The sequence below is a fragment of the Phymastichus coffea genome, unplaced genomic scaffold, assembly GCF_024137745.1.
Source record: "Phymastichus coffea isolate CEN01 unplaced genomic scaffold, Cenicafe_Pcof_1.1 PCOF00043, whole genome shotgun sequence".
Taxonomy (NCBI): domain Eukaryota; kingdom Metazoa; phylum Arthropoda; class Insecta; order Hymenoptera; family Eulophidae; genus Phymastichus; species Phymastichus coffea.
This window is the reverse complement of record NW_026706854.1, coordinates 44,209-71,904: the sequence shown is the minus strand read 5'-3', so window position 1 is coordinate 71,904 and position 27,696 is coordinate 44,209. Positions and strand designations below refer to the sequence as shown.

The window sequence follows — 27,696 nt, the reverse complement described above, 5'->3', positions numbered from 1 at the left end:
GGACTTTTCGACGTAGGATATTGTTTTTTATTTTTTGCCAGTTCTTTATTTTTGATCCGTCAAATACTTATGCATGTATTTTTTTTTATAAAGACTTTATAATTTTTCTGCAGTATCACCAATACAATACTTCTAAAATCGGTTGTTTTTAACGAAAAACATTTATTTTCCATAAAACGTTGAAGAGCGTATAATTAAAATAGAACATAATTAAATTTTCAGCCTCATTTGATCAAGTTAACCGTAAAAGTTGAGATAAGATCTACAATCTTTACAGAATAACGTTATCGAATGCGCAATGCTTTTAGGTAATAATAATGAAACACGAGCCAAGTTTTAACGTTCCATTGTATACGACGCAAAGAAGGCGTGGAAGCTGGTGACGCAAGATTTTTTAAATACGGGAAATCATCTTGCAATTCCAATATTATCATGCAAAAGTCACCTGTCACGGTTCATCGAACTCTGTGAGCAAATCAATTGTCGATATAATGTTATTTTATCTCGATTGACACAGTTCCAATCCATTTATATATAGAACAATGTTAGACACTCTTTCCTATTAAGTTTTCAATAGTCACTAGGTGACTCATTCGCTTGCGGATCAGTTCATCGTTAAGTTGGTTTCGATTAAAATTATTTATCGCAAATTACTGGGTAACAAAAAAAGTCAATCATTTTCACAGCCGTTCATCATAGCTCAATCACATCTAAAACATAATTAACAGCAAAATGATTAAAGTCACATTTTCCAATGTTGTGCACTTATCCGCAGGATGCATGACATCAGTGAACTCTTAGTAACAGCTGAAAATAAACTTAAGGTTAATTCAGTAGAGTCACACTCATCTCGATCGTGATGTACGATCTGCAGACTTACGTGGCTTTCAATTTTCCAATCTACACTTTGCCCAAATAATCTTTCAAGCATTCGTCTTTCAAGCTTGCTGTTAGCCATCTATTTACGCTAATAATAGCACTTTCGCGCGTTCGTGAAAAGCAGACGAAGTCGTTGCATGTGGCATATACGTTACGAAAATAGTCTTTTTTTTCCAAGCGCCGTGAAATTGGAGAGAGAGAGAGTGAGAATATTGCACAATGATCGCGCGCGAGCTTCTAAAATTGGCGACTCTCCAAACGAGAGTGAGAGTTTAGGTATACTTTTCTCTATGCTTTCGTAAATATACAACGAAAGAAGGTACGCACTCGACTTGGATGTTTTTTTAATATTAGGAAAATTTTTCCTTGTGATCTAGATGCGTCAGATTATTATAATTATTATTATTATTCCTTTTAGAAAGAAGGAGTGAATGGAATAATAAATTTATCGTTTGTTATGTATTGTGATTACTAATCAAAGTTGGCTTGCCTTGTTTTAATTATATCCCCGGGAAATTATGCCCCGTTGTGTATAATTTATCCTAAACTCCCAGCGCTATTTTAAATAATAAATGAGTCGCGATTTATTTTCGTAGCTTAGCTGAGCGTTAATTTGGAATTGAAACAAGATAAAGTTTAGTGCGCGTATGTAGGTACACTACACGGAGAACATCTTGGTAGTATACAGCAAACGTTAAATTAATTGATTGTTGGAATGTAACATAAAAAGAATAAATTGAATAAACGATGAAGTAAGTGATTATTTGAATCGACAGACTCTTCGGACATCGTCGACTGCAAGCTGAAGCTGATACTCGGTCTAATATGGACGCTCATTCTGCACTACTCGATCTCGATGCCGATGTGGGAGGGCGACGACTTCGGGCCGCCCGACAAAAATGCCACGCCGAAGCAACGCCTGATGAACTGGATCAAGTCCAAGGTGCCGGACATGCCGATCAACAATTTCACCTCGGACTGGAACGACGGGCGCGCCGTCGGCGCACTCGTGGACGCAATTGCACCTGGCTTGTGTCCCGACTGGCAGTCGTGGGATCCCAAGGATGCCGCGCAAAACGCTGCCGAAGCCATGGGCTTGGCCGACGACTGGCTCAATATTCCTCAGGTACGCGACGACCGCTTCGCTGACAATCGTTCGCGATAGCATTCTCATGCACGGATTGCCTTCACTTCGTAGCTTATCAAACCGGAAGAGATGGTCAATCCGAACATCGACGAGATGTCAATGATGACGTACCTGTCGCAATTCCCTAACGCCAAATTGAAGCCCGGCGCGCCAATCCGTCCACGAACGAACCCCAACAGGTAATGCCGTATCCTCGACAGCTCGCGCTCACGTTAGACGAAACTTGACGAAACTTGACGGAAGCAATAAATGTACCTGTGAGACGCACGCGAAACGACTTGGACAGACCATCAAATATACGTCGAAAAATAATTGTGAATAATTCATGAATCTTGTTTCATGCCTCGAAAAACTCGCAGCGTGCCGCCACCGCGGTAAGTTCTATCTTTCACGCGCTTACGCAGACACACACTCACCTTTCATCTTTACTTTCTCATACGCCCAGCACCGACTTCTCTCTCCTCTCTTCTTGTTCTTTCGCCTTGGCGCATTAATATGTTTGCCGTGATGTTTCTTCCTAATACGACGCTCGCAATTGTCCCGCCGTCCTCGCGGCGCTACACGCACTTTGGTCTGCGACGCACGTTCGCGATGATATTAATTTCTCTGCCAACGCTTCTTTAACATCGCACACGTGCGCTTCGATACACAGCTGACATAATCAGTGCAGGAAGTTGGAGCTTTTAAAGGCTTTCGCGCTCGTCCTTCGCATTCTCAACTTGTACAGTTGTTGACGCAATGTTTTTACATTTTATTTTTACATACAAAACAATATGATCGCCATGTAATATATATGTACATATACTATTATACGCTTATAGTAACCGACTAGCGCTGACCTTGATATTGTTAAATTTACTGTTGTTATGGCAATTGTTGACACGATTAATTTTGTTTAACATTGTACATATACGTCGTACGTACACCCGCAAAACGCGGCAAGTACGAGTCGAACAGTCTGTAGAACGACGGAGATGATTCTTTTTACAGTGTACGAGCTTACGGTCCAGGTATCGAGCCAACTGGCCCAATTATAGAGGCACCCGCCAACTTTTACGTGGAGACCTTCTCCGCCGGCAAAGGAAACGTCGAGGTCAGCGTCGAAGATCCCAAGGGAATTAAGTTGCCGGTAAGCTTTCGTATCTTTCTTGTTATTCCCAACGTATCGCGGGTTTCGTTTCTTGTATACCCTGTCTTTTATTGTCGCGTATCTGCTCGCTTAAGTTGTCCCAGCTTGCGAAGATTTGCTCGGAGATGTCTGTTGTTTACTCTTGTCTTTAGCCGTCTTTTTCTTGGGCAATCTTTGCAAAGTGACGATTTTACGAGCACGAATGCGGTTTGAATTATCGGACTCCTTGTTGCACCTTTTACCCTGTGAAAATAATGCGAAAGATGTACGTTGTTGAGTTTTTATTGATTGGAAAATGAGTAGATAAAATTTTTCACATCTTCCCCCTCTAAATAACCGAAAATAATTTTATCCAAATACTTGCAACATTGCATTGTGAGGTAAAACTTTATCGGAAAAATGTTTATTTTGTTTCTTATTAAAGTTTTATTGTACACAATTTCTTCCATCATAAAATAATTTACCTTGTAGAAAATGTGTCTTTACTAGCTTTTATAGGTAAATCCAGGAAGAGGTAAGGTAAATATCCACGTGAAAGTGGATATTGCCACAATTTCCAATATTAAGAATTGCAAAGCGTGTGGCTCATAACAAAAATCTCTTCTTTTTTCCTATAACACTAACACCTTTTGTAACTTAGTCTGTAAGAGCATCCAAGTTTGTGCCAGAATCAGTTTCACGCTAAAGGCCCAATTTCAGCAAATTGATCGTCTGGATTATAGGTTGACATTCGCTTCAACAATGACCGCAATCTCACGTACTCAGTGTCTTACACGCCGAAGAACGAGGGAATGCACAAAGTGCGTGTGCGTTTCGCGGGTCGCGAGATCCCGAAGAGTCCTTACTCAGTTATGGTCGAAGGCCATGCCGGCGATCCAACAAAAGTCACCGCGAGTGGTCCAGGCTTATTACCCGATGGCGTAGTCATCAACAGGCCAACTTACTTCGACATCTTTACCAAGGATGCCGGCCGCGGAGTGCCCGAAGTCATCGTTCTCGATCCTCAGGTAAGCGTGGGCGAGCGCGGGTATTTTCGATCGCTGAAATTCAATATCTTAGCGCGCGAACAACCGACGCGCCTATCCGGAGATGCAGCTGGACGCTATATATTTTCGTAACTCCTTGCTGTGTTTTTTGCTACTCGATCGGCTAGAAGAACGAGAATGTCCGTGAGGCTGAACGGCGCTCTTTCATTCTTGGCATATTTTTATTATTACTCTCGATCTGCATTTGAAATTAGAGGAATTAATTTTCCAATCACTCGAGCTTCACACGCGATCGACAACATCGGTGAGTCGAAAATTTATTTCACCGACCTTCACCGCATATTTTCATAATTGATGTCACAGAACGTGAATCACAACTTGCAAATGTTTTGCATAGTCCCACAAAATATTTATTGATATTAATGTGCTAAAGTATGCACGCGATACGCGTGAATTCATCGTCAAAGACGTAGAACTTGAACTTCAAGAATAAACAATATGTAAATTTGGGCAACAATAATCAGTGTAAATAACTGCTTTATCGACTAACGATGTATTATCACGTATCACGTTATTTCATAGCATAACGAGAGTGAAAAGTTACGCTCGCGTTGCAACGACGCGCCTTGAGGAAATAATTTACATATTTACGATGCCCTTAGAGATTGTATAGCCCACGCCTCGCAGCGTTCCCGAAGTAAAAAATAACAGCGCTAAGTGGTTGTTACGGTTACAAAGAGCAAAATCTCTTTTCGAAACGTCACAGTTGATTGTTCTAACGAGGCATTCGTTAACGAGCGACAATAATAATGATTTCCAGGGCAACAAGACCACCGTGCCGGTGAAGCTACGCCAGACTTCGCCGGACGTCTGGCGCTGCGAGTACGTTTCGCCAGTGGTCGGTTTGCACTCGGTGAACATCTTCTTCGCCGGCAAACTCATACCCAAGAGTCCGATGGGCGTGCGCGTGGCGCCGGTGTCCGACGCGAAGAAGTGCAAGGCCTTCGGCCGCGGTTTGCTGGCCAACGGCGTGCGCGTCAAGGACGATGCCGACTTTGTGATCACCACCAAGGACGCCGGCGAAGGCGTGGCCGATGTCAGGATCATTGCGCCTGGCGGCGTTAATCTGCCCGCGCAGTACGTAAATCATATTTCATTCTCGTGGTCATTGTTCTCCCTGCCTCGCTCTCACTTTTCCTCAATGAAGCAGCCTTTTAGTTGATGTTTCAAGGATGCGTACGTCCTAAAGTCAAATTCTAAGAGTTCTAACTTGAAACTAATTGTTCTACACAACGTTCAAGCGAGTAATCTTTCCGGTGAGTTTTGTTATCGGTATTTGGTTGCGTGCTAAAATGCGATAATCGTACGGAGTACTTATCAAATGAGCACGTCGAATATTGTCCGTAGTCATGGAAATATCTGAAAATGGATCAAATGTGGACAACATTTGATAAAAAACGCGAATCTATAATTTTCTTCTAGATTAACAAAAGTCGACGACACAACCTACGAATGCCACTACTTCCCAGTGAAAGACGGTCGTCACGTAGTAATGGTGACCTACGGCGGCAAGGAAATTCCGAAATCTCCATTCGAAGTGAACGTTGGACCATACAAAGAATCAGCCATCCGTGTCTTTGGTCCTGGTCTATACGGAGGTATAGTTGGCCATCCAGCTCGTTTCACTGTCGACACTAACGGCGAAACTGGAGCTTTGGGTTTCTCCATCGAAGGCCCATCCAAAGCTAAAATCGACTGCGTTGACAATGGCGATGGCACTGCTGACGTTTCCTACTTACCGACTGCACCGGGACCTTACGCTGTACACATCCTCTGCGATAACGAGGACATTCCAAAGTCGCCGTATATTGCTAAAATTGTACCCCAGAGCAATTTCCACCCCGACAAGGTACTTAAATATCAATTGACTATTGCGATGATTTACTCTTCTCTATTTCGTGATAAAAATATTACATATTCCAGGTGGAAGTGCACGGACCTGGTATCCAACCGGATGGAGTAAAGAGCGACAAGCCAACGAACTTTACGATCGATGTGAGGAAAGCCGGCCAAGCTCCACTCGAAGTTGCCATCAAAGATGCATTCGGTAGAGATGTACCTGTCAAGCTCGATGACAAACGGGATGGAACGATACAAGCCCATTACAAGCCAACTTCCGGCTCACAGCATGTCGTCATGGTACTGAGCTGTCTCTTTTTTATAGAAAATAACTCTATGTTATTTGAACATTTAATCTAAATTCGATATGTTACTTGACGCACACTGTTTTTTCTTTAAAGTAGGCTGGATATACTGATTAATCGTAAAAAAAATGTTAAATAACAGGTAAATTACGGAGGAGTCGCCACGAAGAAGTCACCCTACCGTGTGAAGGTCGAAGCACCATTAAATCCATCATTGGTTAAAGCTTATGGTCCAGGACTCGACAAACCGGTCAAGACCAATACACCGACTCACTTCAATGTGAATTGTCGAGAAGCCGGTCCCGGTGATCTCCAGGTAGACATGAAGACACCCGACAATCATGATTTACCGATCCAACTAATTGACAACGAGGATGGCACTTATACTGTCGACTACATTGCACCCGAGCCAGGAACTTACACCGTCAATCTCAATTACGGAGGCTTGAAAGTACCACACAGCCCGCTCAAAGTTAATGTCCAACCGCACGTCGATGTTTCGAAAGTCAAAGTCACCAATCTATCGCCCAGTAAGTATTGCAATACTATCTATACAGTTCCGCTAGAGAGGCTACTGCAGTTGCGCGACCGTATTTTAATGGCGAAATGTATAAATATAAACTCTCGGATTCACGCATCTATGCGGAATCCAGCAGAGTCCATGACGAGCTCTCTCTCTCTCTCTCTCTCTCTCTCTCTCTCTCTCTCTCCCTCTATTTTCGGTAACGAAGAGAAAAACGAAGAGAGTCTTCCTAAAATTAAAATTACGCCAACGAGAGCCGGAGAAATTTTCTAAAAATAACATTTCTGGAAATATTCATTGGAGAAGAACTCCTATCGATTGCGAAATGTTTCTGGAGTGGATTGTGCGACGCCACAAAAATCAACGGCGACGAAATGCACGCGACACTCGCCCTTTCGTAAATAACTAATCAACTACCTAACGTTTAATTACAGATGCGTGCTTGTACCAGCCTACCGAGTTCACGATCGATACTCGCGCGGTGCCAAAGGTGAAGGGCGAGCCGGAGCGCATCTTCGTTGGAATTAACAATTCATCTGGCACAAACACTGAGAAAGTAATCACACCACACGCGGACGGCACTTATCGCGTCAATTACACACCGATCGTCGACGGCAAGCATAACATCGAAGTGCTGTACGATAATATCCCGGTGCCGGGATCACCGTTCAATGTCGATGTCGTAAAAGTCAGCAATCCCAAAAAGTGCCACGCATTCGGGCCTGGACTTCAGAGGGCTATCGTGGATAAGGCCAATTACTTTACTGTTGTAACTAAAGGTGATTGCTTCATTCGTTTGCTTTGTTAGCTGCTGTTGATTGTGGACAGCCAAATTCATTTATTCATTGAAACTTTTCAGAGGCTGGAACGGGTGGTCTTGGTCTAGCCATCGAAGGACCAAGTGAATCCGTGGTAACCTGCAAAGACAACTGCGACGGGACATGCAGCGTTGAATACGTGCCATACGCAGTTGGCGATTATGACATCAGCATTAGGTTCGCTGATCAGCATATTCCCGGTTCGCCATTCAGAGTTACGGCTGAAAAGCCTGTGGGTAGACGTGTCTTATTGTATCGATCGAATTATGAATCGATAAATTAATTACATTTGTTTCTTCGTGACAGAACGATAGCAAGGTGACTGCCCATGGTCCGGGAATCCAACCGCAGATGGTGCACGAAGGTGTTCCAGCAACCTTCACCGTAGACTCCACCAAGGTATCAAATGCTCAACTCGAGGTCAAAGTGAAGACTGATCGAGGTTCAATTGGCAAGCCCGAAATCAAGAGAATCCGCGATGGTATTCACGAAATCACCTACATGCCATCTCAAGCTGGTAGCACTTGTCAAGTAGATGTGAATTATGGCGGACAACCTATCCAGGGCAGTCCGTTCAAGGTCAAAGTTGAACCCAGTTGTGCGGCTAACAACGTGGTGCTTTCGGGTCCTGGAGTGTCGCCTGTTACGACTGCCTCGTTCCCTGCTGACTTTGTCATCGATGCTTCCAAAGCTGGGAACGGCGACTTGGAAGTGCAAGTGTTGGTGAGTCATAAGACTCTTGATTCAACGAGCACGGCTATCGAGATGAATTGGTATTAAAGAAAAATCTGGTTGACAGGGTCCCGATCAAACGCCACGCAAGGTGGGCATTCAAAAAATTGGCGACGGCAAGTACAAGGCGACTTACTTGCCGGACGACTGCGGTCGATACAAAGTCAACGTGAAGTACGGCGGCAAGGAGGTGCCCGGCAGTCCAGTCAACGTGCAGAGCGTATCAACCGGTAAAGCCGACGAGTGCAAGATCAAGGAGGGCGTGCAGCGCACCCTCGCTCAGGGCGAAGAGTACTGCATTACCGTCGATACGCAGAACGCCGGCCGCGGTGCCGTTACCTGCCGCATACGCTCTACCTCCGGAAGGTAAGTTCGATCTCTCGCGCTCTCATTTTCAACTTTTTATGCGCTCCGCTATTTCGAGAAAAGCCAACGTTTGATTATTGTTGGAGATGCGATGCGTCTCTCTATGACATTAGCCGACAGATACACGAGGAAGATTTGCCGAGAACCTTTGGCAGATATTTCTGTTTAGCACACTTCATTTACGGTGTGTCGTGAGACATTGCAAAATTCCGACTGACGACAATGTCGGCTGTTCAATCAATGTTCCTTAAATAAGTCATGGCGCGCGCGAGATCGCAATCTGCAACAACTTATATTCGCTCCACGCATTAGCGTTTTCAAAGCGATCAACTCTTTTGCCAGCAATATTCGAGAATCAGTCGACTTTCGCGGTTTCGCAAGCTATTGAACATTTTCAATTGAATTTAGATGGGACTTGTTCTAATTAACTATTAAAAATATCTGTGTTTCATGTTTCGTAAAACAACTAGATTGGATTTTATTCTCGCATACTGCCTGCGCATCAACGCTTTAGTACGTACGCGACAGATATTGCCAAAATTTTAGTAGACCTTTAAAGATAAATATTGTGTACATGGAAAAAGCGAAATATCCAAAAGTTACGTAAGATAAAAAATTTAGGTTTAATATCGACTGATGATTAATATTGAAAGCAGGAACTTTAAAAATAACGTTCTTAACTCTAACATCTTTTAGTTCTATTTCCATTAAGTTAAATCCTTCATTCCAATAAATATGACTATAAAACAATCGTTAATCTAATAAATAACTGTCAAAATTTATCGTTATTCGTATTCACCGTTCACCGATGCCAGTTTACAAGAGCTCATCAATTATCTTGCCCAAAAAGCGGTCTTCGCAAAATGCAACTTTCGTGTCACAAATGACATAAATACCATGACACTAGCAAGCATAACAGCGAAGGAAGCAAAGAAGGAAAACAGCTAGCTGACGATTCGAACATACTTTGCTGCTCGCAAGACTGCTTTCGACGCGAGTGCCAAAGTCGCTGCCAGATCAGAATCCGAAATCTCGGCGCAATGTTCAACAATAAAGCGTTACACGTGTCCGAACAATTAGCCACGTATTTGATCCTCCTCGCAGCGACGATCAATTCGGCTGTCGTGTAACAGAGTTGGAAGCGCGTTAATTAAGCGCGCTGGGAAAAAGGGAAAATATTGTCGAAGGCCGGAAATGCATTTTATTTTGAGCCTCATTTCGCATTGTAGCGAATAAAGTAAGCGCGCGCGCGCGCCAAAATCCAAAGTGCATGGCAGCTGGCCATTTGACAAGCGAGCGTTGCGCCGCCGTCTCGCTAAGGCGTTACCTTTCTGCTACGCGTCTTCGTCATTTTGCTGCTATTGCAAGCGCTCGCGGTTCGACGGGTCGTTTGGTACTTTTGTACGTCGTTTGCTACGGTCTAGCTAATTAAACATTCGCGTCGTCGATCAACGGAACGCCCGGCGCGAAGTTAACGAGGACATAATTAGGAGGATTGAGCAGCTGGTATTTGGTAATAATCTTGTATTTTTATGCGTGCCGAATAGCAAATTGCCACAGTCAATTTTGCGATGCTCGTCTTTTTTGGTTTTTTCCGCGAAAGAAAAACACGAGCGAGTGGATGGCGAACGATTTCGCGAGGAAAAAAAATTCGCTGCCTCTCGCAATCGAGAATTCTTTGATGTGCTGCAAAAATTATCTTGGCTCGGCCGACATTGAAAGCTCCCCGAGAGTTTATAATAAACCGTATGCCGGCATAAAAGCCGACTAGCGTCAAAATTGAAGCCGATTGATTTACCGCTGTGGAAGTTATCAAAGTCGCCAGCTAAAGAAACACACGAGGGTTCCCAGTAAAAGCAAGCTTCTTGCGCACATGCCGTCTTTCTCGCTGGAAACTGAATGCGCGTCGAAACTGGCTCTATGTTGCAGCGAGGACGTCGACATCGACATACAAGACAACGCGGATGGAACGGTAGACATATTCTATACGGTGGAAGACGCCGGCGACTACACGCTGAGCATCAAGTTTGGTGGTCAACCTGTCCCGAACGGACTCTACACCTTCAAGGTAAAGTTGCTTTTCGCCTGGTAGTAGCGTTTTAGATGTTTGTCGCGCTCGCTGCTACCGCTGTGCCTGTACGTGCTACGTGGGTGGTGGGGCGCGGGCGGCTAACTATAGAGGCTTGGGTGATTGTCGCCTGATGTGCCTTCCAGTTCACTACGAAGGCTCAAGTCAAGTGCACACGCGTGATATATACATATTAAGTATTGGACCGCATTGATTCAGCGGAAGTTGCGCACGTAAGTCGACACGCATCTTGCACTCTGCCGCTACTGCCGTCCTCAGCGTTCGTCGTCTTAATTTTACACCTATCTCGCTTGCGCGCTCTCTCACTCTTTCGCGGTCCAGTGCGCGCGAGACGCGAGCCTCCGCACGCAACATTGTCATTCATTATCATTCCGAACAGGTGTCGTTTGCCGTGCACGCGCTTTCCGTGCAACTCCTCTTGCATCGCAGCGATGATTTTCGTTGGTCTCACGAGCTCGTAAACCCCCAATTCGTCGAGCCTCTCAATCCCACGGGCGGTTACGCGTTCGTCGACTAAACTCAACTGGCCGATGAATACTTGCGCGGCAGGCGCTGCAACTCGCAAATGACTGACGGCGAGTAGCCGAGCCGAGTGTCGACATTCCATCCAGCTGGGCAAATTGCATTCCCCTCTCGCGGGCGCTCGGTCGCGCCGGGCGAGGATCGCCCCGTCGTCGACGCGAGCAGCCCGTGGGTGCGTTACGGTGAGCAACCGCCGCGCATCGCCGACGAGCGTGCGCTAATCGAGCTCTCGCGATCGCGTTATGCGCGCCGATCTGTGCTTCGGCTCACGCGCGCGCTCGCCCCGCCCGTGTGGCGTGTTGTGAAACATTATCCGCGTGTGGCCCTCGCGAAGTAAACTATTTCGAGCTTTCCCAAATTTACAGGCGTGCGCGCGTATCGGCGGCTGGCTACGCCGAAAGCTCTCTCTCGCTCTCTCTCTCCCGCTCTTTGACGGGCGGTGCTGATGCTCCATCTCGACCGCACGGCAATCGCCAGATGCCGTTCACCTGCCCTTATCGAGGATTCATTCAGGCGCGGGCGCGAGACTTTAATGAACTAACTCGGCGATCGCTCGACCATTAATCACGCGGCCGCGCGGCCAGAATAATTAGCGCGGTAGTCCTCCTTATATATCCCGTTGGAATTCGTGGCAAGAGACACGGGCCGAACAGCTGCGGCGGCGGTGGCGGCGGCGGCGGCGACGACCACGACGGCTATTCGCACGGCCGGTCGGAGTCTTTCGAAAATAGCTGGGCCCAGCTGTCGCTGATGTCGCCCGCATGGGCGTATCGACGAAGCGGGCGGCGATCTGAGCGTCGATCGACCAGGGAGAGATCGGGACGCGGAAATAGCCACTTTTCTCCTCGGGACGCGCATTCCGTCTGCAGCGAGCTGGCTTTCTCGTGATATTTTTACGACTGGCACTTTAAAAACCAAACGACGGCTCGCGTTATTCATTCTATTTATAAGCGTAATGAGCGGTAACTTCGATTATTTTTACGTGAAATGCCGAGCGAAGCGCGCGACTTGCTAGGACGCGTCCCGAACGCGAGGAAAGTCGGGGAATCGCGCGTTCCTGGACAGGCGCGATCGAGGAGCTTCGCACGGGTGTTCTCGCCTTGTTTACATCTGCCGATTGCAAGCGCCCCGCAATGCAAAAAGGCTCTGGCGAGAGGCACTACAATAGAGAGACGCTGGTGGGAGTGGCGACGCCGAGTGGTGGCGCTCTATTATAGTCGTGTGGGCTGCCGCTGCCGAGGGGGGCAAATTCGCATTGTCGCGCGCGCGATTTCGGGTTAGTAGTAATTCCGTGGCGCGATGCAGCAACGATTCTGCTCCCGTGCATACTAAACTACGCATAATAGGCAACTAGACGTACGCGTGCACGGTGATTTTAACGAGTGCCGAGTGTGATTATTCGACTCGTGGCGCGCATCCACACGTTCGTGAGTATAGTAACGTGACAATGCCATTCTTTGCTACCTCTCAGACCGATATCGGACGACGCCTCGAGCTAAATCCAGACGAGATCTCCGTGAAAACAGAAAGAGAAAAAAAAAAGAAAAAGAAAAAAAAAACGGAAAGGAAAACGGTTTATTTCCGAAACCCGCGAGTTCGCGAATTTATCGGCCCGTTTATTTTTCGTTCTCCGTTCCGGGCGAAAGTCGACGCTTTCTCGCATTATGCTGGGAGATCGGGCGAGTCGTGCGCCGCGATTAAATAAGTTTCGACCACGCCATATTTTCGATGTGCGTGCGCGCGTGCCGCAGACACGACCTGATTCGCGTGACCATGGAATGCTGCGTGGAATCGTGTCGCTGGTCAATGCTGCAGACCCAATTTACACGACACAATTCGTCGCACAATGCCGCCAAAGTCTGCCGCTCGTTGCTCTTTCGTTCGATCTCCTTGCCATGTCGAGACGAGAGAGCGCCCAACGGATGCGTTCGGGAGATCGCGAGAGCGAAATTGCGCCGTACTTTTGACGCCGAGTAAGATAGATTTACGACGAGGCTTCGCGTAAACAGTGTATCGCTAAGGAAAATCAAGTCGGAGCTGAGAACTGCTTGGTTCGATTCTTCGCGTTGGCCGAATTTTCGCGCGCGCGCGGCGATCAATCAAGCCCGCGAGTACTTTTGCTGGCGTTATCTAGCTTCTAAAACATTTATCCGAACTCGATACCGAAAATAACTTCTCTCTCGCGCCTACGGCAAATGTCGTTTTGCGCGTCAAAGCGTGCAAGTCCAAACGTACACAGCTTGTTTTCGAATTGCACATGTTTATTCTTAAAAGATTTTTTCATTCCAATGACTTCTTATTCCGACGGAAGAGCATCTGCTAGAACGGAACGAACGTTTTGACAAAAATAAGCCTGTAGTTTCCCATCATTAGAGTGTCGATATTCGACAATCGCGCACGTTGAAACGGAGTTTCCCATCGTTAAAGCGTCGAGCGGAAATAGATCGGAACCCAACCCCCCTTTTTATTAATGCGAGCAAGTTTTCTTCAGCTCACTCGGCTTGGCTCGCTTTCGGCGTGAGCACGAGCATTGAATCTTTTAACGATCTTGCAGCTTGCTAAAAATCGCAAGTTTTCACGCTTGCGACTGTACAATCCATCTCCCTAATATCTCATTAAGAAAACTGTAAAATGTCATTATAGGCATCCGAAGAGTACAGGTCAACCAGCAAAACTCACAAGACACGCCGCGGCCGTCGTAGCAACAAGGAGCACATAGTCGAGGAGCACAGCACCAGCATCCAAGAGAGTTACACCAAGCGTAGCACCACTAGCAGCAAACAAAAGTTCAACGTCATCCATCTCAATAGTATCCCAGTACCACCAGTCAGCGGCGGCAAATTCGCATGTAAGTCTGCGTCGTCCTCGGTTTTATTTTCGACCTGCGTGCTATGAGTCACTAACTCACCCCCTCGTGCATTGATATTTTTGGATGCTCCGCGTGTCTCCGCCCGACGATGATCCCCCCTCCCCCTTGTTATTGAGTGTAATAAGCTTATCGACGGTCAAATATCGTGAACCTCGTGAGAAAACGACTCAGCCTCGTCGCGAAACAACGCCAGCGGTTATGAAAATACACGTGTGAGCGCCGTATGAATCTTAGTTGCGTATGAAAAAATTCCCGAGGGATTAATTGTTCATCCAGATTTATTGCAACATTAAGAAGACGTGCGTGTGTTGGAGGACGCTTGCGAAGTTTACTCGATAGGTTTTCGTTTAAGCTAGTCCTCTGCTTTCCAATTTTCGTTCAGAACTTCTTCGCGAAGATACTCTCGAAGACGAATTTGACCGAGGGTTTCATATTATCATCAAAAAAAGTAAATTGAAAAATACCCGCAAAGAAAATCAGAGGAAAAAAGTAAACGAAAGGGCGTCATGCAGATCGCGGAGGCCTTGATGATGCAGCCTCGATAAAATATACGCGAGGCCTCGAGTCAATGAGAATCAGCGCTAGCGAGCGAGCGAGCGCAAGCTCCATTAATCATAACGCCAGCGCTCGTCCGCCTAAGAGTAATACCATGCTTTTTTTTCTTTCTCGCGTTTCTCTTGGCCCGAGAAAGACGATTTCCTGCCTCGATGAATATTTGTAGGTGTCTCGCATTGTAGTACATTTTTTTTTCTAATTTCTAATCTCAAAGTTGTACTGGCAGTAGTAGTGGTCAGTGCATTGTCCGACCAGAAGCTTGGTCTGCCGCACAGCTGGTGCTCGGCGGCAGTAAGCGGGAAAATCTGTTTGTCATCGGAACAACATTTTTCGTGAATAGTTTCCAATGACATTCATTAATTACCGAATATTAATTTAATTATCGAGTTGCCGTTTTTCCAAATAATCAATGGCCCGTACGATAGATATATATTTGTAGGACTTCCATTCGGTCAAATTCAGTTTGAAATCCACTGGTTCATTTTACACGAATTTTGCCGAAATATCATCTGCACGGCGGATATCGATAGGGTTGCAGCGCTCGGCAGCGAAAACAGAAGAGTTGCGCGTAAGCGAGTTGGATATCGAGTATAACAGCGTTCGATACGCGTAGCATGCGGCACGGTGGTCCGTTGGCAAGTGCGCGTCGGCTAATAAACATAAGACGAGCGCGCGCGCGCGCGCGCGACGACGAGTCGGATGATATATCGCGGACCTCTGGCGTGTGCCGCGAGCGCGCCTGCCCACACGTCCGCTCTGGCTCGCGATCCCTTCTCTCTCTATCTCTCTCGAGCGGCGCTGGCCTAATCTTAAACTCTGGAAAAAAAGTCCGGCGACTCGCGGCCTCAGTCTCGCGACGGATATGCCCCGACGCTGAGCCTGCTGCCTTCGCGAACAGCGTCTGCCCGATAACCGCCGCCGATCGCTGCCTGTCCGGTGGCTCGGTTCGCTCGTTGGTGCGCGGGCTCATTGTCATCCGCGGTGCAGCGGCGCAATATAAATACGGACGCGAGCAAGCCGCGCTGGCGCAGTGCGCTGATAATAGCACCCCGAGCACCATTCGCGCGGACATGACGACGCAGCTCGTCGCTCCCGAGCAAGTGGCCACGTTCCGCCGGGATTTCTTCAAGTCCGTCACCTACAGTGCCCTCGACAGGCCCGAAAGGTCCATTTGCTATCCCGTCGAGTGCTCGCAGCTCGCCGACCACGACGATATCACCCCTGGACTGGAATTTCGACCACTGATTTTCCAAAGCCTCTTTTACGTGCGCACCCGAACAGGTCGGTTATCATTTTGCCAAATGCGTATGCTATTTTCGGAAAAGTGCCGAATCTGTCTGAACGCGTAATCTCCGCGTAACGCCGCTTTTTTCCCCGCGTAATGTTTTTTTTTCTTTGAAATTCGTCAAATCAGCGTGGTGCGTCCTCGAAAAGCGGGAAATATTTACATCTCTTGCGCAAAAACTTTTATTAATATCGCGCACTTGCATATTGCATTTTCTGGGTTTATATTTGATGAAAGCACACAATTTCCAAACGTAATGAATGGCTGGGCAGGCTGCTTTAGCGAATAAATGCGACGGAAAAAATAAAAGGGCCGTCAAGCTTTTTGCGCGTGTGTTACGTGATGCAGCAGCAGAAGCACAGCGAATCTATTAAAATTTTCGGTTGCGTAACCGCTGCGCGAAAGGGTTGTCGGCTGGATCAATTTTGTCTGAAAATAGCTTGGCAAAATTGACGGGATGATTTACGATTAAACACTTCAGTGGTATTGTCGATTGACAACAATGTACCCCATTTAACCAAAAATGAAAGCGCAGGACAAAAACAAATTAAAAAAAATAAATTGCCAGGGGTATGTCGTAATCCCGACGAAACGAATCCATCGCGAAGCGAAACCGTCGTTTTTTTCTTCTTATTTGCCCACTCGGCGATTGTGAAATCGAGCGCTTGGAAGTGTATTTTTTTGGCGATCGTTCAAAAATGGTCCCCTTAGCGCGGTCGCTTTATAATCCTGCGCGCCTTATAGCGACATACAAGTCGCAGAAGTCGCGCTCGAGAAAACAAAAAAAGCACAGAAGCAATGTTGTAACGAGCCGTGTGCGCGCGCTCGCTTCTAATTTTAGCGGAAGTAAAGATGCCCAGCGGCAACGTAGACAAGCCCGTGATCGAGGACAATCATGACGGCACGGTATCCATCAAGTACGATCCCAAAGAGGAAGGGCTGCACGAGGTCTACGTCAAGTACAACGGCGAGCACGTCCAAGGTAAGAAGCGTGTCCGCGTGCGCCTGCGTACGACTGGAGCACATGTACAGAACAGCTAATTAATAGCGGTTTAAACGCTTAGAGATAGAGAGAGAGAGAGAGAGAGACTGAATGCGCATATAGAGACGCGGCCATTTAGACGTCAGCGCCTTCTATCTCGGGCGCGGAGTCTCTGCGCGCACGCCACCGCCTTTTACTTTCACATCTCCATTCATTTCTGGCTCTCGCGCTTTCGGCTTGTAATCGCTCTTACGCTTACTCTCGCATAAATTAATTAAGACGCGCGCGCACGCTGAAAGCAGGTAGTTAGCTTTGAGTTCGGGTCTGCTCATTAGATTTCACGTCAATTTATTTATATAACCGCTTCGCTAATTACTACGGGTATGCGTATATGCGGATGCATACACTTAACGTCTACTTTGATTGACGCGCACTGCCAAGCTATTGGTCGAAGATCAATGCATGTGTCTGCAAGGACTTGCAATTAACAATCGGTTCGACTTGCCAAGTGGTGCCAGGCGCCGAGCCTGACTGTACACGTGGCGTAATAGCAAAAGTCGTGAAGCAAGTAGTGAGCAGCCGGTTTGGTCAGACCTGTAAACGTTCTCGTTGTCTTCGCGAGCACTCGCCAACTAACGCTTGCGTCACGCAAAAAGCGAGCCCTCTAATTAACGGTCAATGAAAAACCCAATGAATGACTTTAGGCTCGCCGTTCAAGTTCCACGTGGATTCGCTATCAAGCGGCCACGTGACGGCCTACGGTCCGGGCCTGATTTACGGCGTATGCGGCGAGCCGGCAAACTTTACAATCTCAACGAAAGGTGCCGGCGCCGGTGGGCTGTCGCTCGCGGTCGAAGGACCGAGTAAAGCCGATATCTCGTGCCATGATAATAAAGATGGCACCGTGTCGGTATCGTATTTACCAACGGCGCCTGGTGAATACAAGATCAGCGTCAAGTTTGGCGACAAGCACATCAAAGGCAGCCCTTACCAAGCCAAGATAACCGGTGAGTCCGATTAGTTCCTAAGTCGTATCTCGTTTAATTTGACAAAGTGCGTTCATATACATTTTGGTCGCATCAATAACGGACATTGGTTAAATTGGTTATCAATGACAAAGGACTTATGTTATATCTATCAATATAATTGTTTTTCGCAGCCTCGTTCCACTAGGGATCCCAACGTCGCTTATTATCTGGAGGTTGTATCGCTACGCGCTAGTCAAATCAACAAATTGCAACAATTATTTCGCTTTCACATTATTTTTCATTACTATTATTAGTATTTTACTTTCAATATTCTTCGGCATATCTTGAGTTTCTCGATGAAATTGTTATATTACACATGCGTTAATCGAAAGCAAGTATATATGTACTAGTAGTGTGTCCAATAAAGGATTCAATGTATCTTTTTTCGAAATCATTGCGCGTTCATGTTATTGATCAATTTTCAATCCGATGTTCACGTTAAGGTGAGTTGCTCACGTTGATTTAGCTAGCACGAAGGATTGAAAAAAGTTTTTGTGGAAAAGCTATTTTTCAACTCTTTATAACTCATTTAATCCTATTACAGTTAACTTTTTATGCTTATTAATATTTATCACGCATTATGTTTGTCATAACGTTTAACACTGTGTCAGACCCACATTCTAGGAGTAAATTTTCAAATCTCAAAAGCGCTCCTCGAATTATTTCGGCCATTATTCCGTTTAAGTGTAAAAGTAAGAAAAATTCAGTTTTAACTTGTTATCGAAGCCGATTATTTGCCAACGGAGTGTGTATAAAACTTGACGACTCGCATATCTCAATTTTGTAAAAGTTGATTGTCTAAAACTCAGCGGCTCAAAATAGAAAAGTGAGAAATGTATAAGTTGAGTAAAGCAAAAAAAGTAAGCGAACGAACGAGTTATACGGTTGACAAAACAAATCCGTGATAAACGAAATAACCATTGCATTTGTCTGGCGCCACGATTGTTTCTCTGCGCTGTCCTTCTGTCTCGAAGAACCTCCAATAATCTGGGCCTTTATTCGGAATCTGCAGGCGAGGGCCGCAAGCGCAACCAAATCTCGGTGGGCTCCTCCTCGGAGGTGCAGCTGCCGGGCAAGGTGAGCGACGCGGACATTCGCTCGCTGAACGCCTCGATCATAGCACCGAGTGGCCTCGAGGAGCCGTGCTTCCTGAAGAAGATGCCCAGTGGCAATATCTGCGTGTCGTTCACACCGCGCGAGGCTGGCGCTCACGAGGTGTCGGTGAAGAAGATGGGCCACGACATCGCCAACTCGCCGTTCAAGATCGACGTGAAGCAGCGCGAGGTCGGCGACGCTAAGAAGGTGAAAGTGTCGGGACCGGCGCTCAAAGAGGGCCGCACTCACGCCGACAATACTTTCCTGATCGACACGCGCAACGCCGGCTACGGCGGTCTGTCGCTGTCCATCGAGGGCCCGAGCAAAGCCGAAATTCAGTGCAAGGATAACGACGACAGCACGCTCAGCATCTCGTACAAGCCTACCGAGCCGGGCTACTACATCATGAACCTCAAGTTCGCCGATCATCACGTCGAGGGCTCGCCGTTCACGGTCAAGGTGTCCGGCGAGGGGAGCAACCGCCAGCGCGAGAAGATCCAGCGACGCCGTGAAGCTGGTAAGCGATCGGAAGACACCAATGTCCCGGGGCGCGAGACTAAGCGGAAACGAACGATTGCTGTTTGCCCGCAGTGCCAATTACCGAAGTCGGTAGCCAGTGCAAGCTCACCTTCAAGATGCCGGGCATCACGTCGTTCGATCTTGCCGCTCAGGTCACGTCGCCGGGCGGCATCACCGAGGACGCCGAGGTCAAGGAGGTCGAAGACGGACTCTACGCGGTCGCTTTCGTGCCCAAGGTGAGGGGTCCGTCGGCCGACGCCGGCGACTCTCTTTGCCGGCCGACTGCCACGCGAAACTACATTGGCTCGCGCGTTCCAACAGGAGCTAGGAGTGCACACCGTGTCGGTGCGCTACAAGGACATCCACATCCCGGGCTCGCCGTTCCAATTCACGGTCGGCCCGCTGAGGGACGGCGGCGCGCACAGAGTGCACGCGGGCGGCCCAGGCCTGGAGCGTGGCGAGCAAGGCGAGCCCTGCGAGTTCAACATCTGGACGCGAGAGGCCGGAGCCGGCACGCTGGCCGTGTCGGTGGAGGGCCCGAGCAGGGCTCAAATCGACTTCAAGGACCGCAAGGACGGTAGCTGCTACGTCAGCTACACCGTGACCGAGCCCGGTAAGGTCGGCCGGACGACGAGGCGCAGCCGCTGCACGGATCGCTTCGTCGGCTCTCGAGCCGCTCTGGGAATTCGAGAGCGAGAGAGTGGGAGATCGAGATCAGTGTCTCATCGCGAGCTTGTCTTCCTCCGACTTTACGCGCGCGCGGGCTCCCGAAATACCGACGGCTATATTTGTTAAGGTGGCGTTTCATATTTTCGCCCGCGTGCTCTCTCGCAGCGGCGGGCGCGCGATCATCATCGCCGCCGCTTCGATGCGCCGGTTATATTTGGATCGGCTGTCGCGCGCGCGCGCGCGCGCCTGCTCGTACAGAAGGACGCCAAGAGAGGCGGCGAATTAGACGCGAATACGCGCTGCCTCTCCTCCTGCTTTCTCGCTCTCGGCCGAGGGTCCTCGCGCGCCGAATTCGTGCCCGCCTTCGGGCTCGGATTCGAACGACCGAATGACCGGCCTTGCACGACCACGCTGTTTCATGTTGCCGTCTGATTTCTAGGCGAGTACAGGGTAGGAATAAAGTTCAACGACCAGCACATCCCGGACTCGCCGCACAAGGTGTACATCGCCCCGGCGATGGGCGACGCGCACAAGCTCGAGGTCGCGCAGTTCCCCGACGGCGGCGTGCAGCAGGACAAACCTTACACATTCCTCGTTCGCAAGAACGGCGCTTCCGGCGAGCTCGACGGCAAGGTAAATTGTCAGCTGGAAGTCAGCCACGGCGACCCGTCGTGCTCGAGGTTGACGGGCGTGCGAAGCGAGCCATTGTGAGCGGCCCGATTTGCGCGAGTCACTGCCAAGAAATCCGCGCCTCGCGTTTAATTCTCAAAATTAACGACTCGCGCGCACTACGATGCGCGTGTACTCTGGTCGTGCTGGCGATTTGCGCGCGCGCGCGCGCGTGTGTGTTTCTGTCTCTCGCACGGCCCTCGTAATGTTCTTGCGCAATGCCAAATCCCAAGGCGCGCGCGACGACGGCGACCAGAATAACCCGCACGTGGGTGCGATTCTGTGAATGCTTTCTAAGTAAATTGACACACTTTCGCCACTTGTAATTGATGCCCGCCTGCCGGGCGTTTCGTGTATTCCCGAGTGGCCAACAGATTCTTTTCGTTCTCGTTTTTCTCTTTTTCTTGTCCTTTGTTTTTTACTCTTTGCCAATCGCGCTGCGATGCGCGGCCGCTTCCCGAGCTGCAACGCGAGAGAGACAACAAAATGCAGATTTACGACGACAGCCAGAGGATGATTTACTGAAATTTTTTATATCTTTTCGACGAACTTGCATTCGCGCGATCTTGAAGCTTCGATGGAATAGCCGGTTCGTTCATTGAGAAAACGCAATAGACTGATTTGGCGTGCTCGCGGTGACTTGCAGATCGTGTCACCAAGCGGCATCGAGGACGACTGCTTCATCCAGTCGATAGACTCGGAGGAGTACTCGGTACGCTTCATGGCTCGCGAGAATGGCATTCACAACATCTACCTGAAATTCAATGGGGTGCACATCAACGGGAGTCCCTTCCGCGTGAAGGTCGGTAAAGTGGACGCCGACCCGGCGGCCATCCACGTCCACGGCAACGGCATCGAGAAAGTGAAGACCGGCCAGAAGGCCGACTTTATCATCGACACGTGCAACTCGGGCGCTGGCGCTCTGGGTGTGACGATCGATGGGCCGAGTCGCGTTGCCATGGACTGCACCGAGGTCGAGGAAGGCTACAAGGTCAGGTACACGCCACTCGTGCCCGGTGATTATTACATCAGCATCAAGTACAACGGTTGTCACATTGTCGGATCGCCCTTCAAAGTCACCGCCACCGGTGAGATTTTTTTCTTTCCGCGAGCGAGTATCTTGTGAACTCTCGCGAATGTCGGCGTTTGCTTGCAATCGTAGGCAAAGACTTGGCTGAGCGAGGATCGCAGGAGACGAGCTCGATCGTCGTGGAAACAGTGCAGAAGTTCGCCAAGGCCAAGCAGATGGGCCCCGTGCTGCCGCACTTCAAGTCCAACGCCAGTAAAGTCACGAGCAAGGGTATGGGTCTGAAGAAGGCTTATATCGGCAAAACCAATCAGTTTACCGTTTGCGCCAGCGACGCAGGTTGGTCCTCTCTTCGACCCCGCGACCCCCCCCCCCCCCCTTGAGCTCACGCAACATGACAAAACTTTGCTCGCGTTTCAGGCAACAATATCCTGTTCGTCGGCTTGCACGGACCGAAAGGTCCGGTGGAGGAAGTGCTGGTTAAGCACACGGGCCGCAACAACTACAATGTGAATTACGTGGTGCGTGAACGGGGCGAGTACATCGTCCTCGTCAAGTGGGGCGACGATCACATTCCTGGCTCGCCCTTCAAAGTCGACGTCTAGATCCAGCGACATCTCGCTCGCTCATCTCGCGGACAAATTAACAACAAATCATCACTCACCTCGACTTTTTTTTTTGAACAAAAGAAAAAGAACGAACGAAGTACGAGTCGACGCCGCCGAAACCCGGCGCCGATGATCTGTGTGTTTTCGTTTTACCTTTATTACCTTGATCTTCATTTTATCTCTACTCTTTTTTTCTGTTCGTTTCTTTTAACGTGTAATTATTATTATTATATACATATGTATGATGTGTACAGGACAAATGTCGGCGGCCCTCAAGGAGAGTCAATTTTTGTCGTTTTATTATTATAATATATACATATATTTTATCCGCGATAGTCCTCGTGTGCACAGGCGAGGAATGACGTATTTTAATCTCCAATGGTGCCTTATATATACGGTTTTTAATAAAGAAAAAAAACAGAGAAGGGGGTGAGATGGATAATCAAAAATAAAGAATGATAAAAGCAACGTCACTGTTCAACACGCGAAGGCCATATTAAATATAGTTTTCTTAAGAGCAATCAATGACACACCTAATCATTTTATTGGATGATGATGATGATGATGATGATGATGATGATGATGATAATCCACGCATTATATAGATTATAAATATACATCGCATATTGTTTATGATATATGATTATATAGGAAATAAAGCTAATATATTTATTAAAGAAAGAACAGGCTGCTTTGGACTTGATACAATATACTTTTCTCTTCATCCCTCATTCTCCTCCTATTTACCAAAGCAATCTTTTTCCCTGGCGGCGCGCGGTGCAGACAGCATACATACGTATAAAGCCCCAGCTCTCTCATTCGAGCATTTGCCTTGGTTTTTCATTTTATTGCCCGGAGAGAGAATTTTCCGCCGGCAGAGACAGAGTGCGGGTGTGTGAGTGAACGAGAGAGGACGGGAGGCGGAGGAAGAGGGAAAAAACTCAAAGTGGGGATCGCCATGTCAGGATAGGATGGTGGGCGGTACCAAGGATCAAGCTCACCTTCCAGTGCGCGACTCGCGGCGCGCGTAACGCCCCCGGATCCTCCACGGAGGGAGAGGGCTCCGCTCTGCCACTCGCACGATATAATCGCTGCCGGGATGCGCTACCTCGCGGACCCGTTTTTCTCCTCTCGCCGCGTGCTCTTTCCTTCCGAGGATGTGGCTTCGAAGACGTTCCGCGAGATGCTCATCACATTGAGTTCTACGGGTTTATGCCGGAAACTCAGGCTCGGCTGCGACTGCACGACTCTCGCCAGCGTCTTTTCGAACGCGTGTCAAAGTATCCGCGACGTTATGACAAATGTCCTCTTCCCATTGCACGTAGCCGCTTCAAAATTATACGTGCCACTTGCAATTAAAGTTGACCGCCCGTCCAAAGGCAATTTGCAGGCAGCCTCGAGTCGACGCTGAGCTATTGAAAACAGTTACTTTCAATCGCCTCGCAAAATCTCTTTGTTTCCCTCATAATCGAGTCAAGTTCGAAAAACTTTGTGAAACATTTACGAGAAAGACTGTAATTAAGATCTACTATTATCTAACAGTTAAACACACAAGCAAAACTTTGGGAGTCGATAATATTAGAGTTCAAACATTTGCAAGCTACTACCATCGCGATGATAATCATAATGAGGGAAAAAAAACACCTGTTTTCTGGAGACCGTGGTTTCGGCATTTCAGTTTTGCTGCTTCGCTTTCAAAGCGTATATCGTAGCAGTTATCGCGGAAGATATTGACGAAAGAATGGCAAAAACGAAAGATAACATATCAGAGTTTGAGCAGGACGGTATAGCGGAGGGACCGATTTTACACCGAAAAAAATAATGACAGTGACTCTAATGGCATTTTAAATTTGAATGCTTGTTAAAATGCTTGGCATATCAGATTCAAGCGAGTTTTTACAATCCAAATAAAGAAAATAAGCATTCATTTTAGAATTATGACGTACTTTTAGAAATTCAATTCCGCAACGAACAAATTGGATATAAGAACAGTTGCGCAAAGGCAACGGCATTTAAAAGCGAGTCAATTCGTCTTTGCGCGTGTACCACGCGAGAAACCGGCGAGTTTCTACCGGTGTCCAGTTATCCTCCACGGAATTTGCCACGGCAAAGTATAATGCATTCTCGCGTCAGAGTCGATTCTTGTATCACTTTGAAAGTCGACGGCGAGATGGCAGAAAACCGATTGGGAGTAGTGGGAAAATTGAAGCGTCAGCCGCGGCTAAGCATTTCGCGGTGCGAGAGAGAGAGAGAGAGAGAGAGAGAGAGAGAGAGAGAGAGAGAGAGAGAGAGAGAGAGAGAGAGACGTCAAGTTTTAACCGAGGCATTAAAATTTCCAATAACCAACGGCGCAGAAATACATATCGCGGCGCGCGACGGATACGCTGCTGCTGGTGCTATTCAAACAGCGCCGGCAGGAAGTACGGCGAAGAGGAAAAAGAAAAAGAAGGGAACGAGGTAAATTATTCTGCGCGCTTGTACATCGGCTTTGCTAAAGCCGCACCTCTCGCTCGTTTTTCCGTCTTGGTGTGCCGCTCGCGGCCCTCGGCGGCGGCAGCAGCGGCAGCGCGCACGGAGGAGAGGGGCGGGACCTTTGGGGCGCCGCCTACCGTCTGTGCACCTTTTGATTTTCCGCGACGGCGCCAAGAAAATGGCCACCGCCGGCAAGGGAGCGAGAGAGGGAACTCCGTCATTTCCAACAGTGAAAGCTATATAACCGCGAGTAAAGCTAGCTATAGTCAGAGAAGGAAAGATATATATATATATATATATATATATATATATATATATATATATATATATATATATATATGTATAATCGCCATTTTGCGAAGCTTTAATTAGGCGCCGCTACAGCTGCTTTGCCAAGATAGCCGAGTACGATAGCCCAGGAAATTAAAGTCCTCATTGTTCCGGCTAGCGGCAGCTCCTCTCTTGCGCGCTGTAAAACATTTTTATTGGCTGGCAATCTGGAAAAGAAATGACGCTTCCTTTTTTTCCGCGCGCGTGTTTGTTTGAAGGGGAAGTGGAGGCTTGAAGGGTTGAGAAAACACAAACGAGCCGCTTAACAAGCGGCTTCTCCATATCAAGTTTTTTTTTTGTCCGTGGTGGTCGATTTATTTATTTATTTATTTTTTTTTTTGTTCCTTATCCTGGAGTACAGCATAATTTTTCCTTCTCGTTCGTTTGTTTCTTCAACGCGGAGAGAAATAGAGAGAGTCGAGCCGAGCTCGATTTATTTACAATTTTATAACTCCGTCCTTGGATAACGTGTATACATCTCAATAATCACGTCGCTCGAGAATGCACGCCGCTCCAAGGCGACTTAACTTTTTGCTACACACAGATTTGTTATCGATTGCAAAGTTTCTCTTGCGAACAGTGCAATCTTGTCGATCTTTACAATATAACATATGTCTCTTTTTGTCGATGGACGAACAATGAAAAACAGGCCGTCAAAAGATAATAAAACAAATTTCTATCTAGCTGATCCGAGATAAAACACGTTCGTTCAATAAACATCATTGTTAAAAATAAAAGAAAAAGCTCGTTAATTATAATCATAATGTCAGCGTAAGATCTATCTGGAGATTCGCAGTGTGTGCATATACAGAAACGCATACAAAAGTGAATTGCGTGGTGTCAAGCAGTTTGTAAACTGAAATGCAGAACGGCAGAGAGAACCGAAATGAAGAGGGCATATAGTTGCAGCCACCATCGAAAAGATGTACGAGGAGAGGAGGGCGTGGGTTGACCTATCGATAAGCGTGTAACTTAATCGTATGACTTTCCTTCGTTTGAACGTTTATTATTCACAGCGTGCAACGTCTACAGACAAACATTATTAGTGCGATTTCGTCGAAAGTAAAGGATAAAAATAAGGACGCAAGGTGCGATTGTCGAGAACGGAACAAGCGGCAGAAGCAGCTTATTAGAATAGAGCGCCGTTCCATCGAAATGAAGCAGTCAATTTTTATCTGAGCGCCAATCGTTTAGGCAGATTATAAGGAACGAAAAAGAAGAAAGCAGAAAAGGGAGCGAAGGTCTTGCACCCTCGAACGGACGGGCGGCGCGAGCGCAATATTGCGCAATAAGAAGGAGATAAGAGAGAGAGAGAGAGAGAGAGAGAGAGAGAGAGAGAGAGAGAGAGAGGAGACGAGTGTGTGCGTGCGGAATAAGATGGGCGATTCGATTAGCTTATGCGTATGCTTGGTGTGCGTGTAAGTGTGTACGCAGGGGGATAACTCTGGCGCGCGTTAAACGCTGCTCTCTTTTGCTTATAGTCGAGTTAATCGCTGCTCTCTTTTGCTTATAGTCGAGTTAATTTATCTATGTGCCTTTGCCACGTAAACATCACGTATAGAGCCGAGAGGACGAGCCTTTTTCGCTTCTTCGCGGCTCGCCTCGTTTGCTTTATTCCTTAAGCGTCGTTAATTTTCAGCGCGGGTAATTTACAAAATGTACAGACAGGTAGAGGAGGTCCCCGTTCAGCGACAGCCGCTCGTACGTCCTCCTCACATGTAGATGCGCCGCAGGTCCGACGGCGACGTTATCATGTTGCACTGCGGGCACAGCTTCTTTGCACCCTGCGAACAACCACCATTCATTTTGCTTTTTCTCCCCTTCTACTTTCCTTTTTCTCTCTTTTTTCTTTTTTCTTTTCTTTTTCGGGGGGCACGCACTCGAGCGTGCTTTATTGCCGCATTTTCAGCTCGTATGCGCGATAAACTTTTGACGTCTATGTTATATTATACTTTGAAGGATACAATTCAAGCGCGTTACTATCATCTTGCGAAATAAATCGTTACAGTTTTCAGCTATTTCGGCCAACTCTTCATATTTCGAAAATCAAACGTACCAGTGTGTGAAGCCAACATTGCTCGCAGTGCACGTGCCAACAGCAGACTGAAGTCACCGGTTTTTTGTATTGCTCCTGGAACCAAAGAAAATGAACGATGAAAGCCTCGTTAGGTATGAAAAATATATATTTGCCTT

The 27,696-nt window shown here is 47.5% G+C and overlaps 2 protein-coding genes across 5 annotated transcripts in view; one reads left to right on the top strand and one right to left on the bottom strand.

Moving 5' to 3' along the window:
• LOC131664380 (filamin-A) overlaps positions 1 to 23,377 on the top strand; it is a 28,478-nt gene extending 5,101 nt beyond the window's left edge. For 2 of the 4 annotated variants that reach the window (XM_058935429.1, XM_058935430.1), the window contains exons 3-26: positions 1,656 to 2,005; positions 2,078 to 2,205; positions 2,386 to 2,400; positions 3,017 to 3,155; positions 3,878 to 4,162; positions 4,962 to 5,278; positions 5,624 to 6,050; positions 6,125 to 6,340; positions 6,488 to 6,875; positions 7,303 to 7,647; positions 7,728 to 7,918; positions 7,993 to 8,409; positions 8,486 to 8,784; positions 10,714 to 10,852; positions 14,039 to 14,243; positions 16,946 to 17,086; positions 17,791 to 18,093; positions 19,127 to 19,726; positions 19,801 to 19,964; positions 20,050 to 20,341; positions 20,837 to 21,030; positions 21,713 to 22,154; positions 22,229 to 22,432; positions 22,514 to 23,377. In XM_058935429.1, coding sequence (XP_058791412.1) covers positions 1,656 to 2,005; positions 2,078 to 2,205; positions 2,386 to 2,400; positions 3,017 to 3,155; positions 3,878 to 4,162; positions 4,962 to 5,278; positions 5,624 to 6,050; positions 6,125 to 6,340; positions 6,488 to 6,875; positions 7,303 to 7,647; positions 7,728 to 7,918; positions 7,993 to 8,409; positions 8,486 to 8,784; positions 10,714 to 10,852; positions 14,039 to 14,243; positions 16,946 to 17,086; positions 17,791 to 18,093; positions 19,127 to 19,726; positions 19,801 to 19,964; positions 20,050 to 20,341; positions 20,837 to 21,030; positions 21,713 to 22,154; positions 22,229 to 22,432; positions 22,514 to 22,698 — 6,386 coding nt within the window. In that variant the 3' untranslated portion in view covers positions 22,699 to 23,377. The remainder of the gene's footprint in view (positions 1 to 1,655; positions 2,006 to 2,077; positions 2,206 to 2,385; positions 2,401 to 3,016; positions 3,156 to 3,877; positions 4,163 to 4,961; positions 5,279 to 5,623; positions 6,051 to 6,124; positions 6,341 to 6,487; positions 6,876 to 7,302; positions 7,648 to 7,727; positions 7,919 to 7,992; positions 8,410 to 8,485; positions 8,785 to 10,713; positions 10,853 to 14,038; positions 14,244 to 16,945; positions 17,087 to 17,790; positions 18,094 to 19,126; positions 19,727 to 19,800; positions 19,965 to 20,049; positions 20,342 to 20,836; positions 21,031 to 21,712; positions 22,155 to 22,228; positions 22,433 to 22,513) is intronic. The other 2 variants (XM_058935431.1, XM_058935432.1) reach the window with 2 other exon arrangements.
• A 3,614-nt stretch (positions 23,378 to 26,991) lies between these two features.
• LOC131664253 (E3 ubiquitin-protein ligase Rnf220-like) overlaps positions 26,992 to 27,696 on the bottom strand; it is a 36,584-nt gene continuing 35,879 nt past the window's right edge. Inside the window, exons 5-6 of the mRNA XM_058935205.1 lie at positions 27,560 to 27,634; positions 26,992 to 27,287 (exon numbers count right to left, since the gene is read on the bottom strand). Coding sequence (XP_058791188.1) covers positions 27,216 to 27,287; positions 27,560 to 27,634 — 147 coding nt within the window. The 3' untranslated portion in view covers positions 26,992 to 27,215. The remainder of the gene's footprint in view (positions 27,288 to 27,559; positions 27,635 to 27,696) is intronic.